Here is a 14177-nt window from a genome sequence, read left to right as displayed (position 1 = left end):
GATTTGAAAAAAAAAAAAAAGCATCTTGCTTTTCAGTTCTTGGGCTCAAAGCCAGGGCCTTATCTGCACTTGGCAAATGCTCCACCACCAAACTGTTTACCGCTTTTTGCTTTTTATTTTGAGGCAGGATCTCACTAAGTTCTTAGGCTGTCCTTAAATTCATTCTGTAACCCACACTGACCCCAATGTTCCTGCCTTGGCCTCCTGAGTAGCTGGGATTATGGGCCTACAGACTATGGGAATATGGGCTATTGAGAATATTTCCAAAGGTTGACTACATGGATTTTGGAGCTCGGAGCCAGAGTACTTACCAGGCATGTACGAGACCCTGGACTCAATCCCCAGTTACCACAAAAATAAAGTCTTCAAGCCACTCCCTGGCTTACTGAATTGAATGGATAACTGAGCCGAGCCCATGCTGGGAGTGAGAGCAGGCTGGGGTGGGGGGGTGGGGGATATGTAAAACCCTAAAGAGAGACTCTCAGTCCTCAGAGTGCAGGGACTGTTGAGAAAGAAGGCAAAGGAGACTGAGCGCTGGTGGCCTTTCCTACCTTCTCACAGGAAAGGACCAAATGAGCTGCCACATAGAAAAGTCTGCTGGCCTCTGGCTGACAGCGCCATAACTATAAGACTGAAATGATGGTTCAACATTGGCTGCTCTTCCAGAGGACCTAAGTTTAGCTCCCAGCACCCACAAGGCAGCTCACACTACCTGTAACCCCCAACTGCAAGAGCTACCCTCTGGACTCTGTGGATACCTGAATGCTTGTGCGTGACCCTGCACACATGACCCATACACACACACACACACCATCAATAAAAGGAAAAACGTTTAATAAGTAAGTTGTAAGGCTGACCCAGTCCAAACCATAAGCTAGTCCACTTTTCGTTACCAAATTCTATTCCCCAATCTCATTTGGATATACAAGGGAAGCTTAAGATGGCACAGATAAACTTGGATGCCCAGCTTGAATGGGCAAGCTAAGGTCAAGAACCGCAAACACTTCAGGTGACGCTGGTCCCCTTCATTTCCCCAAGAAACCATGGCTATCTGGGAGACAGCTAGTTGAGAGGCTTCCTGTAGTGACTGAGCCCTGCAGATGAGACAACTGAAAAATCTTGGCACCAGTGGGATTTTATATTTACCCCAGCCACTCTCACCTTCTCAGGAGAGATAACTATAATGCATTATTGGTGAATTGGCCAGAAAAAGGCTGGAGGACCTTTAAATTTTGACCTAATCTTATTTATAAAGACTACTCTAGTTTTGTAATTTTAAAAGTTCCTGGCTAACTCCCTTGGTCTAGATATTGGGTGTCTCCCTCAACTGTTCCCTAATTTAATTTAATTTTTTTTTTTTTAACTTTATAAGTGTGGTTTTGTCTGCATGCATGCCATGGGCATACCCAGTACCCAGGGTCTTACTGGCAGGCTCGGAACTCTCTATGTAGACTAGGCTAACCTCAAACTCACAGGGATCCACTTGGTGCTTCTGCCTCCCAAGTGCTGGGATTAAAAGCATGAGTCACCATACCTAGCCCAGAATTTATTTATCTTGTGTGTATTCTGGTGGGCCACAGGCAATGTTGCCATTCAGAGGTCAGAGGACAACTTTCTGAAAGACCCGGGCTTGAATTCAGGTCACCGGACTTGACAGCAAGCACCTTTACCCACTAATCCATTTCGCCAGGCCCAGATAGGCCAGTTTAAAACCCAGGAACACGACTTACTACAAAGCATGAAAACGGAGGAGCTTAACTTTTCTTTGTCATAAAGATAATGTGGGCTTATTGTTTCATAGACATGATAGAGCTATACTTTGTTGCCATATAAACTCCCACACACTTAAACTTCCCAAAATCTATTAAAATGAAATATTGAGCACACTGAATGTGCTTCACAGAACATTAAAATGTTCCGAACACACCATTAAGGGATATCTGATCTTCTCAAGGAAGTCCTCTAGAGGAACAATAAACATTGAAACTAAAGACTTCAAAGTACACTCAGTGTTTACGTAAAACAGTATTCATTAAGGCAGACAGTAAAAGTTGGTTAAGTAACAAAAATTTTTATTTGCTACATAAATTTCCGTAAGGATTTTCTTCTAAAACAGATTCTAAAAAGAAATTAAATTTTACATTTTCCCTTAGTATTCAAGGGCAATAGAAAACAAGACATAAACATGTTTTATGTTAATCAAGATGTATGATTTTAAGTACATTTGGAAAAGTAATACAAAGAATCTTTTTATAATTGCTTTGTAATATTTTCTTGATATATGGAGGTTGTGTCAAAATGCCTATAAATGGTATTTGTTAAAATTCCTTTTATGATCCAGGTGTTGTGGAGCACCCCTCTTATCCCAACACTTAGGAGGCAGAGGCAGGTGGATCTCTGAGAGTTTAATATCAGCCTGGTCTACACAGTGATTTCAAAGACAGCCAGGGCTACAAAGACAGACCTTGTCTTTAGTCATAGCAACATAAACTTTTGTGAGCATGTGAGGTGGTACATGCCGTTCATCCCAGCATTAGGAGACAGAGACAGGAAAACCTCTGTGAGTTTGATGCCAGCCTGGTCTACCTAGTGCCATGCCATCCAGGTTTCCTTATTCTTTTAAAAAATAATTTTTATTAGATTATTGCTTTTCTAAGAATACTTTCATACTTCTAATTATAAACATTTAGAGCTATACTTAATTCCTCTGTGTGTGTGTGTGTGTGTGTGTGTGTGTGTGTGTGTGTATCTGTGCATCTGTGCATGCCTATGTGCATTTGAGAGCACGTGCCTTCAGAGGCCAGAAAGGGCATCAGATGTCCTGAGCTGGGGTTACAGGGGGTCGTGAGCTGCCCAGTATGCATCCTGGGGATGGAGCCCAGGTCCTCTGCAAGGACAGCAATACTCCTAGCCATCGAGTTTTCTCTAGCCCCAACATAAGACTTCATCATTAAAGGTGCGATACACATCAAATCATGAATAGATATGTTTGCAAAGATCTATACATTCCATTCGTGTGGTATTTCCTCTTTGTGATGGGTGCTAACTGACCAGCAGCATGAAGAAGCTGGGTCCGCTTTGCTAAGAAACCTTAAAATGTATATTCAAAAGGTTAAAGCTGAAAAGCCTGGCCCAGTATGCGGAGGCAGTTTTGCGTGGTTTCTGCCCTTTGCTTCATAAGAAATACACTAATATTCTGTCAGTGTTAAGATGGCCTACTTCTGCTATTTGGATAATGAAGTTGTTTATCAACAGTAATTAATTCATGGTATATGATATACATCTTATCATAAAATGTCACATCTTAATATCTTAATATATGTGTGGTGTGTGGGCCTGTATGTGTTGTGTGGTGTGTGGTCCCGTGTGTGGTCTGTGAGCCTGTGTGCAGAAGGTATCAGGTGTCCTCATCACGCTCTGCCTTATTTCTTTGAGGCAGGGTCTCTCCCTGAAACTACAGCTTGTATTTTTTTTTCCAGCTGGACTGGCAGCCAACAGGCTCCAGATCCTCTGTTCTCCCCTCACCCAGCATGGGCTTTATGTGTGCCTTTCTCTGAGGGCGATAGGATTCAAACTCAGGTCCTCATGGTTTTGTAGCAAGGGCTCTTTGTAAGCTATGTCTCTAAACCCGGACTCGCATTTTCAGTGATTTATTATTATTATTATTATTATTATTATTATTATTATTATTATTATTGTGTGCATGTGTTGGTTTGGGCATGTGTGCTGAAGTCAGAGAGAAACTTCCATGGTCGCCTTTTCCCTTCTGCCATCAGTTTGGAGAGTCACACTCCAGTCACAGGCTTTTGCAGCAGGCGCTTTTCCCTGCCAAGCCACCTCACCGGCCCTGTGCTCAATTTTGAACGTTGCTAATACCTAGGGTAAAAGAATAGCCTTACGATATCTATAGTACCACCTGCCCACCTGTCATGGATATCCAGACAAATATCAGCATGGAATTGTCATTGGGAAGTTGGGTCTTTTTTTTCCCCCTAATGATTTTCAGATCTGTTAACAAACCAGATAACTCTGTGCATCACAAGAGTGTTCAGGCTGCCGAATGGGCTGAGACAAAAAGACAGGGAGACAAAAGCCCTCATATCCTGTGCTTGTCACCGATGCTCAGTGCTTACAACCATAACTGAGAGCTGTGATCCATCTGCAGTAGAGACGTAGATTCATATAAACCAAAGCCGCTCGGCTGGCAGAAGGCTATGACATGTAAGATCTGAATGACAGGTGTACTTCATGTGTAAGAAGGTATTGCTTACACATGAAGGGAGAGCTTAATAACTGTTATTTAAAACACGACATCAGAATATTTAAACTCCAAAGGTTTGGTTTTATTTATTTTTCTGTTCCTTATCCAAAACCTAAATTTTTAAAAAGTGAAAACAGATGATTTAAATCACTGCACTTGCTGGGGATGACATTCTAAAGAGACAGGTGCCCTTCCTTCCCTACGGAACTGGAATTTCTCCCAATAGTCTGTGGGAAGGGAGAGGCTAAAGTCTGGTGGCAGCCAGGAGTACCTTGCCACGCACAGGAGATATTTCATACAGTTCTGGAAACACATAGTAGGACCACCTTGCAGAAATGACTAGAGCTGAGACAATGTAGAGGCCCTTCAGGCATTGCTCTGTAAGTAACCCAAGTAAAATCCAGTTCGCTAAGTTGCCCAGATGGAATCACTTTCTCCACTTGTGTCCTGTCTGGGTGCACAGCTGTTTCACTACATCCACCCAGGGAAAGCCAAAGCAACAGACCGAGCAAAGGCAAAGAGCCTCGGCATAGGTCCGCCTGTCCTAAAACACACTGTTCATAAATAAAGAAGGCAGACTAAAACCTTCTACGAACTAAATTCGAATTTCAAACAGTGTTACAGAACCATAAATTTGTTCTACTAATAGTAAAACCAGGCCCATGGTTTTCACTGTGGAACTATGGAACTCGTTTCACTATGGAAGCACACTTCATTCTAGCATTTAATCGGTTCTTGCCCCAGCAGACCACTGGATTCCACATCAGGGCCCGCCACACTCCCTCTTAGAGCGTGGATTCAACATGTGCCGTTCTTTGAGCTTTGGTTCTGCTGAGAATTAAAGCAAACTAAAGTTGAAAACGCATGTGTGGGGCAGCACAATGGCTCTGAGGATGCTTGCCACAAAGCCTAATGCCCTGAGTTCAAATCCCTGGACTCACACGGCAGTAGGCGAGACCTGACTACTGCTAACTGTCCTTTTCCCTTTACACATACCATGTGTCCTGTTCCTCCCCCCCCAACCCCCAACACACACTAAATAAACGTGAAAAAGAAACTGCATGTGTTTCCTCCGTATGTAAGTTGTTTTATGGTGAGTCAGAAGCCAGTGAGGGAGACAGGTATATGTCTGCATCCTAATTATGACTCTAGAAGACAGAGTGGATGATCAAAGCAATAATCAAGAAGACGACGCTTTCCTTAAGCTGATGCACAAGGGCGGCAATCCTTAAACAGCGTTCTGGAGCATGCGAGTGTGTTCCTGTGTGCACACACATGTGGACACCAGAGACTGCTGTGGGTGTCCTCCCCTGGTGCTTCCCACCTGACTTTTTTGAGCCAGTCTTTCACTGGACCTTGGGCACACCAGTGCTGCACAGGCTGGCCAGCGAACCCCAGGGCTCCTCCAGTCTTCATCTCCCAGCGTTGGAAATACAGATCTGTACCACCGTGCCAGCTTTTACACGGGCGCTGGGGACCCAAACCCAGGTCCTCGTGCTTGAGTGACAACCACATTACCAAGTGAACCATCTCCCTAGCCCCTTAAATTAGTTCTTCAATGGGGACCACTCATGGAAGCAACTATGTTCTCTATACCAACACAGGTGGGGAACTGAAGGAGCATCCAGCCTTGAGAGAGTCCCCTTCACTCCTCCTGGAGTTGGTTTCTCCAGACTGTGCAGGGGGCAATGGCCACACTATGCTGCATCAGACATGAGAACTATTGGGTGGGTGTTGGTAGCTGCTTCAACTATTGGGCGGGGGGAGGGGGGAAACAAAGCACGCTGATCCAAGAAGAAAACTATTTTCTAACCACTGGCCATTTTGAGGATTGTCTGCCAGGGCTGTCACTGAGGAAAAATGAGGGCACCTTTACAAGAGAACTTGAATTCTCCTATCTCTAAAAACCATCATCACCCTACCCCACCACCCCAAGTCTCCCTTCGAGGGGTCACATGACTGTATCTCACATGGCTCTCACAAAAGGATGAAGGCAACACTGACAATCAGAAGTCAACAGCTCGTTCATGTTCATGGCCAGACTTTTGCTTTTTCAGAATACTTTTTTTAAAAGCTGAACTTAGTATATTTTGTTTGTAATTTTTTTTTTTTAAATTGCAGGGCTATAGAGATGGCTTAGCAAAAAGCACTCAATGCTCCCTCAGAGGACTAGAATTCAGCTCCCAGCATCCAAGTCAGGGGACTCACAACTGCCTGTAACCCTGGCTCCAAGGGATCTGACACCCTCGTCTGGCGTCCTTAGGTACACACATGCGTGGGAGCCTACTCTCACACACATGCGTGGGAGCCTACTCTCACACACATGCGTGGGAGCCTACTCTCACACACATGCGTGGGAGCCTACTCTCACACACATGCGTGGGAGCCTACTCTCACACACATGCGTGGGAGCCTACTCTCACACACATGCGTGGGAGCCTACTCTCACACACATATACATCCTTCATTTAATCCTAAAATAAATGCTGTTTGTTCCATGTGGAGGTCGGAGTACAGCTTGGAAGAGCTGGTTCTCCACGTTCATCTTGTGGGTCCTGGGATGAATTCAGGTCATCAGGCTTGGTGGCAGACATCTTACCAGCCTCAGGAGCAGGAACAATGGATACTATCTTCTGCCAGTGCTACTGATGGGTAACATAAAGCAGCCTACAACCTTAAATAAAAACAATAGGCCAGCTCTACCTTTAGGGGACAGAGGACACAGCTGCCTGGGAAAGGAAGAAGAAACATACAGGGACCCATACAACAAAAAATGGGTACCCCAGACCTCCCTAGTATGTTTACTAGGTTCTAGTCTCTGGGACCCTTTACTTGAGACTACAGCTGGGAATATAAATATAAAGACAAAGGAATGGAAGGATGGCTCAGTGGTTGCTGCCAATCCTGACGACCCAAAGTAATCCTGGGACCTACATGGTGGAAGGAAGGAAATAACTCCCCAAAACTGTTCTCTGACCTCCGCACGTGCACTGTAGCATTTGCACACTCGTGTGCTCACACTCACAACCTCTCTCACACATGATGAATGGATATAACCTTTTTTTTTAATACAAAAGTCAATTTTAAAATGGTCACAAAGGACTAATGATTCTAGTCTTCCGATTTCCTTTTTGTGTGTACTATGGTGTGACACAGCTCTAAGCACATAGCTATTCTTTGGGTGAATGGAGGGTATTGCATGTATGTACCTATGTATTTTTTAATTCATTGTGAGCATGTGGAGGTCAGAGGACAACTCTTGAGTTAACCCTTTCCTTATACCTTTAGTTCAGGGATTGGGCTCGAGTTGTCAGTCTGGCATGGAAAGTAATTTTATCCACTGAGCCATCTTCATGGCTCTGTGGTTTGTTTGTTTGTTTGTTTGTTTTATAGATAGCTAATTAACATACTCCTTGTCTCTTTGAGACAAGGTTTCATGTGTAGCCCAGGCTAGTCCAGAGCTTGCTATGCAGCCAAGGCTAACCTTGAGCTTGGCCTCCCAAGTATTGGGACTACAGGTGTGCACCACCATGGCCAGCCCATTGTGGTTTTTTTTTTTTTAAATGCTTTTGTAAATTATGCACCCATCCTCAAACACCAACCCACGGGGTATCCTGAAGGACACAGGGCTCCCAATACAGTCACCGGCACTGACTGTAGCTCCTACGTCAGCTGCATGTCTGTCTCAGCCTGGAACTCCTCGCAGAGTTATAGGCCAAAGTTCATATCCCTACTCACTCCAAACCCTGCTCAGGCCCCTTGAAGAAATGGCTAAGATATTCGTTAGCAGGTGGCTCCTGCCTTTGTAAAATCTATGCCACTAAATCACTGCCAAAGGGTATCAGACGGTGCCGCTCAGAGAGGAACAGCCACTGCTCACCACAGTTGGCTTGTGGCAAAAGCTGCCCCAGAACTTTTGCCATTTCCAGATGAATATTGTAAGTCTCCCATAATTTTCAGAATAAATTATTTTGATGGAGATTAAGAACTATTCCTAACAAACAGTTAAAACTAGCCTTAGCCTGCCTCAAGATTTCATCTCAAGAGAATGCACATATCAAACTATAATACATACATATATGTGTGTCATTCTTGACACAAAATAAACTTGGCAAGAGGAACACAACTCCTTCCAGTGGACACTTAGAGGCAGAATTAGGGGACCAGAGCTATGTCAGGCAGGCGGGTAGTAGAGTCCTTACAACCTGTTGGGATCTGTCAGGTAGTCAGTATCTGCCAGGGTTGTTGTCCTGAGATAGAACAGGGAAATCCCTATGCAGCCTGAACACAGATGAGGACATCTCACCCCTGGCCTGTTGGAGGCATGCAGGAGTCAAGCTTGTGAGGCAGGAGCTTGGACAGCATGAACCATATGGAGAAGCCATAATTCAGGGGAGCGACATGATGTCATACAACTGCTCCCATTACGCCAATAGGCATGTTTAGACATTTTTAGGGTCTGTTAGAGTTTCTCCCACTTCAAGTTAAAATGAGGTTCACACTTCAATCAAAATCGGAGGGTCCTCATTGTTAGAATGGCAACTGGTTCCGGGCAGCTGCCAGACAGGAGGACAAGGGAGAATTCCAAGCAGGCAGGAAGATGATTGTCTCTCCAAGGGATTCTTGCTTTTGATAATGTGTCTCCTCTTAAAGCAGTGAGCAGGTTATAAATGTACCCAGTTGCTGTCTGGACCAATGCTAACACAAGCAATGGGCGTGCTGGGAAAGGCCTCCGCTTACCTCGGGCTCAGGCTGTGAGCTATGTTCCTCTTCTGCAGAGTTCGGCAGAATTGCCCATGTGATGTTGGCACTGGCCGAGGGCAGAGAGCCAAGGGTCCCATTTTTCAGTTGGTCTGTGGAATGTGACGTGGGCCCATGCCACCCCAGGATGGGCTCTGAAATAAAGAGATAAAGTCACGCCAGGTAGTCTCCAAAGCAGACACGTAGAGCTTGTGAAATATCTGACCTATCCATGTGAGGGGACCCTTGTGACATGGGCTTCTGGTCACACATGGCAGAGTCTGTTTTGAAGGAGGTAACTGACTGTGCATATAAGAGACATTTTCCTGCAATATCAGGACCAGGGTCACCACAGACTGGGAAGACACAATTGTCAAGTATCTTTTTCATTTTGACTTTCTCCACTTTGACTTCTTCTTCTTCATGGCCTCTCAGTGAACCTGGAGCTTAGCAAATTCAGCTATGCTGGCTGAATGAGCACCAGGAATCCCTCTGTCTCCATCTCAGAGTGGGTATTACAGATACACACTGCTGTACCCACCCAGCTCTTACCACCCAGGTCAGACCCCAGCCCTCATGCTACTGTGGTAAGCACTTTACCAGAGTCACCTTGAAACAATTTTACCAACATCAGAGAATGATGGTTATTTTTTTTAACCTGCAAAAATACTTTATGATATTTTACATTAAAGACCGAGTCATATTATCAGATATAGGCTGCATGAAATGTGATCTATTGTTTATTATTCACAGTTCAGGAAAGATGTTCACAGTGTGGGCACAAACAGCTCCTGTTGCCAGATGTGGCCAGCTGCGGTGGATACTAAGAAGGTCCCTCCTGATGGGACAAAATGCCTGGTCCATCCTAGCAAGAAATAATTCTTACAAGTAGCAAACTGCTGAGCTAAAAGAATTTTGCTGATCTTCCTTCAACTCCCTCCTGTGAGGGGGAAAAAGATTTTCTCCTCCAATATGACTTTACAGTAATATTAGTATTATTACTACCATGGAATATCTTTGAGCTTATTAATAGAGACAGGAATAATTACAGGTGGATTTCTTTACCCCAACCTGGCAAGGTAGATAAATAGGTCATTCAGATCTCTTCCAGCCTGGAGATTCAGTTCCCCACCTAGGGGCAGGGATAAATGATAAAAGGAAAGATAGGCTGGGGGAGGGGCTCACTCATCCTTCGGGTCTCAGGTGTTCCATTCTCAAAGCAACCCTGTTTGTTAGCATCATTTCTGAACTTGCTCAGAGAAAAGTCCAGAAGTGGCCTAAACCTTTAGCATTCTGAGAGAATCTGATTGTTGGACATAAAATAAGATACAGCAAAAATGTGTGTGTGTGTGTGTGTGTGTGTGTGTGTGTGTGTGTGTGTAGGGGGGAGAGAGAAATGTGTATGTGGGCTTGCATGTGTGTGAGTCTGTGTATGTGTGTATGTGTATTGTGTGAGTGTGTGTGTGTGTATGTGTGTGAGTTGCTGAGTGTAGTGTTATCCAACCAAATGGACTTTTATGTCAAAATTTCTCAGTGTCATGCTCAATACTTTTCCATACACACAAATGTAGGAAACTACATCACTCTGCTGTGTAAGCCCCAGCTGAAATAAAATATAAACCTCAAGGCCTTCTCAGCCCGAGAGCTGGCAAATTTATTTTATGTCAAGAACAATACACATATATGTATATATTATAGTTTGATATGTGCATTCTCTTGAGATGATATCTTGAGCCAGGCTAAGGCAGTTTTTTTTTTGGTTTTTTTTTTTTTTTTTTTTTTGGTTTTTTGAGGCAGGGTTTCTCTGTGTAGCCTTGGCTGTCCTGGAACTCACTTTGTAGACCAGGCTGGCCTCGAACTCAGAAATCCGCCTGCCTCTGCCTCCCAAGGGCTAAGGCAGTTTTAACCATTTGTTAGGAATAGTTCTTAATCTCCATCAAAGGACCTGGTTTCAATTCCCAGCACCTACATGGTAGCTCACAATCATCTGTCTTAACCTCTAATCTAACAAAATCTGAAGTTGGAATTTTCTAGAAGTAGTTAGCGTTGAATGGAATCATCAGCTAGGACATTAATCCAACAGGATCAATATCCTTAAAAAAAAAAAAGACCAGAGCTGTCACCTCACACACACAGCAGGTGGAAGCTCACGATAGCGATGGGAGAGGTCAGTGGTCAGTGCCCATCAGTAGGGAAGGGGCAACCCCATCAGCTGGAGCCTGGCTTGGATGCCCAGCCTCCAGCACACCGCCAGATATATGCATCTGTTGGTTCAGCCTTGGCAATCGAAGCCCAAGCTGACAGAGGGCCTTTCTATGGTTTTATCATAGGTTAGCTTTACATTAATTTTAGCTTGAAATACAGTATATTAAAACATCACTTGTCACAATTCCTGAGATGTTTTTACATTAGTGTATGCACACACATCTCAAGTTCTGTATGTGTGTGCACATATACACACATACATGAGTATACACTCCCACAGGTACATGTAACCATGACAGTCAGAAGACAATTTACAGGGTTTGGTTCTCTCTTTCTATCACGTGGGTCCCAGGGATCAAATTTGGTAATCTGGCTTGGCAGCAAGTATGTTTACCAGTGAGCCACCCCAGAGCCTAAGTCCTAAGATATGGGGCACTAGAATTCTCTTCTTGGAGCTCTTGTCTCATTGGTTTTATCTGGGCCATGAACTGATGATAAGTTTTCTAAACATAACTATATATCTTACATCAAAGTCAAAATGATTTAATTAATCATTGACATGTAAAAAAAATATCATACTAATATAAAGAGTGCCAGTGGAAACGTGCTTGCTAACAAGTGCGAAGAACCGAGTTCAATACCCAGCACGGCCACATGGATTAACATGAGGAACAGCTCACACATGACAGTGCCAAAAATAGTCCATGTTTAGTGAGCAGGGAGCTCGAGTGTGCCCAGCCTTTCTCATTAATGATTCAATACATGGTATGTAATCTTGGCTTTGATAAGTATAAAAATATTGTTTAAAGAAGGCTTGCTTAAAACAAAACAAAAACACACACAATGCAAACTACATTTGTGGCTTATAGTTTCTCCCCAAACTCAAAGGCAGGGTAAGAGAAATACAGTTTTTTGTAGCAAAAAAAAAAATGTCCATATCAGAGCAAGACTCTGCAGGTTAGCAGAGAAAGAGCAGCCTACATTTTCTTTCTCTTCTTCTTTTCCCTTTTCTGAGCCTCTACATAGCCCAGGCTGGTTTCAAACTCACAACCCTCCTATCTGTCTCCCAAGTGCTGGGATCTGAGGTGTGTGCCACAGTGCCTGGCTCCACACAGTTTTAAAGACATAAGTTTGACTGAAATGTCTTCGTCAATTCTGGGTCTCCTAGGAGCCTCAGGGTGCCGAGTGTCACCAGGCCTCTGCCCAGAGGCTATGACCAGTGATGTCCCCAGGAAGCATCACCTACCGGTTCCTGGTGACCTCTTAGGTTCAGTAAACCACCCAGGGGTTTCAGAGTCAGGCTGTGACCTCCCAAGGGGATAAAAGTGTGAGGCATATCTGGGACGGAAAGCCAGTGTTCCTAACTTGTATGTGTGAAGAGGAGAAACACAAATGGTGTGTACACGTGCATTCAGAGACTGGAAACGGTGTGCACACATACACACATGCAGAGGCCGGAAATAGTGTGCGTGTGTGTACGCGCGCGCGCGCGCACACGCACGCACGCACGCACGCACACAGAGACCGGAAATGGTGTGTACACATGCATGCAGAGACCAGAGGAAACTGCTGGGTGCCAGTCCTCAAGCGCTGCCATCTTGTGTTTTTGAGATAGTCACTTTCACATTTGGCCTGGAACTTGATGACTGAACTAGCCTGGTTGGCCAGCCTGGGATCCTTCCTGTTTCTACCTCCTCAATCCAATGCTGGGATTATGAAGGTATCAAACGCATGGCACCAAGTCTCCTCCCACCTTTCTTTTTAAACATGAGTTTGGGGACTGAACTTGGGTCCTCACGCTTACATGGTGGGCACTGTATAGACAGAGCCATCTCCCGGTCCCTGGGTGACCGCTTTCTTTATGGAAAACTTGCCGCTCAAGAACTTTGTTTTGACTGACTAGGAAGCTCGACTGTCTGAAACAGCTCCTCAAGGTTAGTCTGTAGCTTTTCCTACCTCTCTTACTGACTAACGGGCATGGTCACATTTCTATCCTGCCTTAAAACCATAAAATAAAAGTGACTGGCAGCAGGCAGCTTTACCAGAAGAAAGGAGCAGACAGAAAAGGCAGGTGCTGAGTGGAAGCAGAGGAGAAAGGGAAGCAGATGCCTAGGAAAGCCCAGAAGAGCTGTGAGCATCACCTCTAACCACTTCCAGTGGGACACGCTTACCAACAGCACTTTCCAGGAATCTTGGGAGAGGAGGAGAATAGTCTGGAACATGAGAGAGGGAATGTGGACCATCTGCCTTCTACTCTAGCTTTCCCGTTACCTGTCTTGTTTCAGTCCTCATTCAGGCCCACCTGACCTCTGCTGTTACAGCCCCGACAAAGCTAGCCCTAGCACCCCATTTCCCAAGCCCACTTGGTGCCCAGCAGGCTGGAAAGGTCCAGTTCTGACTCAGAAGCACAGCGAGCAGTTACAGCCCCTGCTTGGAGCTGGATCTCCACTTCCTGAACAGTAAGCCTGGAAGTAAGTAACCAACAAGAAAGAGAACAAAGTCCTTTGAACCCCAATCCCTTCAAGCTCCAGTTCTCCTCCATGCTGGGAACCCAAGTGTAGTCCCAGCTCCAAGCTCCGGGTCTGTGTCTGTGTCTGCTCACTTTTTATATAGATCTAGGCTGGGGAAGACAGACTCTCAGCCCCTCCCAACCAGGCACATGTTCCCATTTTGCTGCTGCTGAGGAATGGGCAGGAATGGTGAGGGAGCTGCACACTTCAGGCCTTGACTGAAAAGCAAGATCACTTTATTATTCTTCCTTGCAAACTTCTCTTAAAAAACATTGAAGATGCCCTCGTCCCCCAGAGACAGGCCTGTGCGTCGGGCTGCACAAAAGGGAGCCAGGTGCATCTGAAAGTTCACTTGGGACAAAAGATGGTATGACATCTGTAGACAAAGGTGCCTCAGCCAACCAGCTTCCCAGAAGACACTAGGAAACCTTACAAGAGATGCACTACTATGGTATCACAAC

General features: G+C 44.9%; 1 protein-coding gene across 3 annotated transcripts in view; it reads right to left on the bottom strand.

The window, feature by feature from the left end:
* The window catches only part of Osbpl10 (oxysterol binding protein like 10), a 249757-nt gene that overhangs the window by 48308 nt on the left and 187272 nt on the right, over window positions 1-14177 (bottom strand). For all 3 annotated transcript variants that reach the window (XM_076917765.1, XM_034483854.2, XM_076917766.1), the window contains one exon: window positions 9002-9156. In XM_076917765.1, coding sequence (XP_076773880.1) covers window positions 9002-9156 — 155 coding nt within the window. The remainder of the gene's footprint in view (window positions 1-9001; window positions 9157-14177) is intronic.

The sequence above is a fragment of the Arvicanthis niloticus genome, chromosome 21 (assembly GCF_011762505.2).
Source record: "Arvicanthis niloticus isolate mArvNil1 chromosome 21, mArvNil1.pat.X, whole genome shotgun sequence".
NCBI lineage: Eukaryota > Metazoa > Chordata > Mammalia > Rodentia > Muridae > Arvicanthis > Arvicanthis niloticus.
The sequence above is the reverse complement of the archived record's forward strand: the minus strand, read 5'-3'. Positions and strand labels throughout refer to the sequence as shown.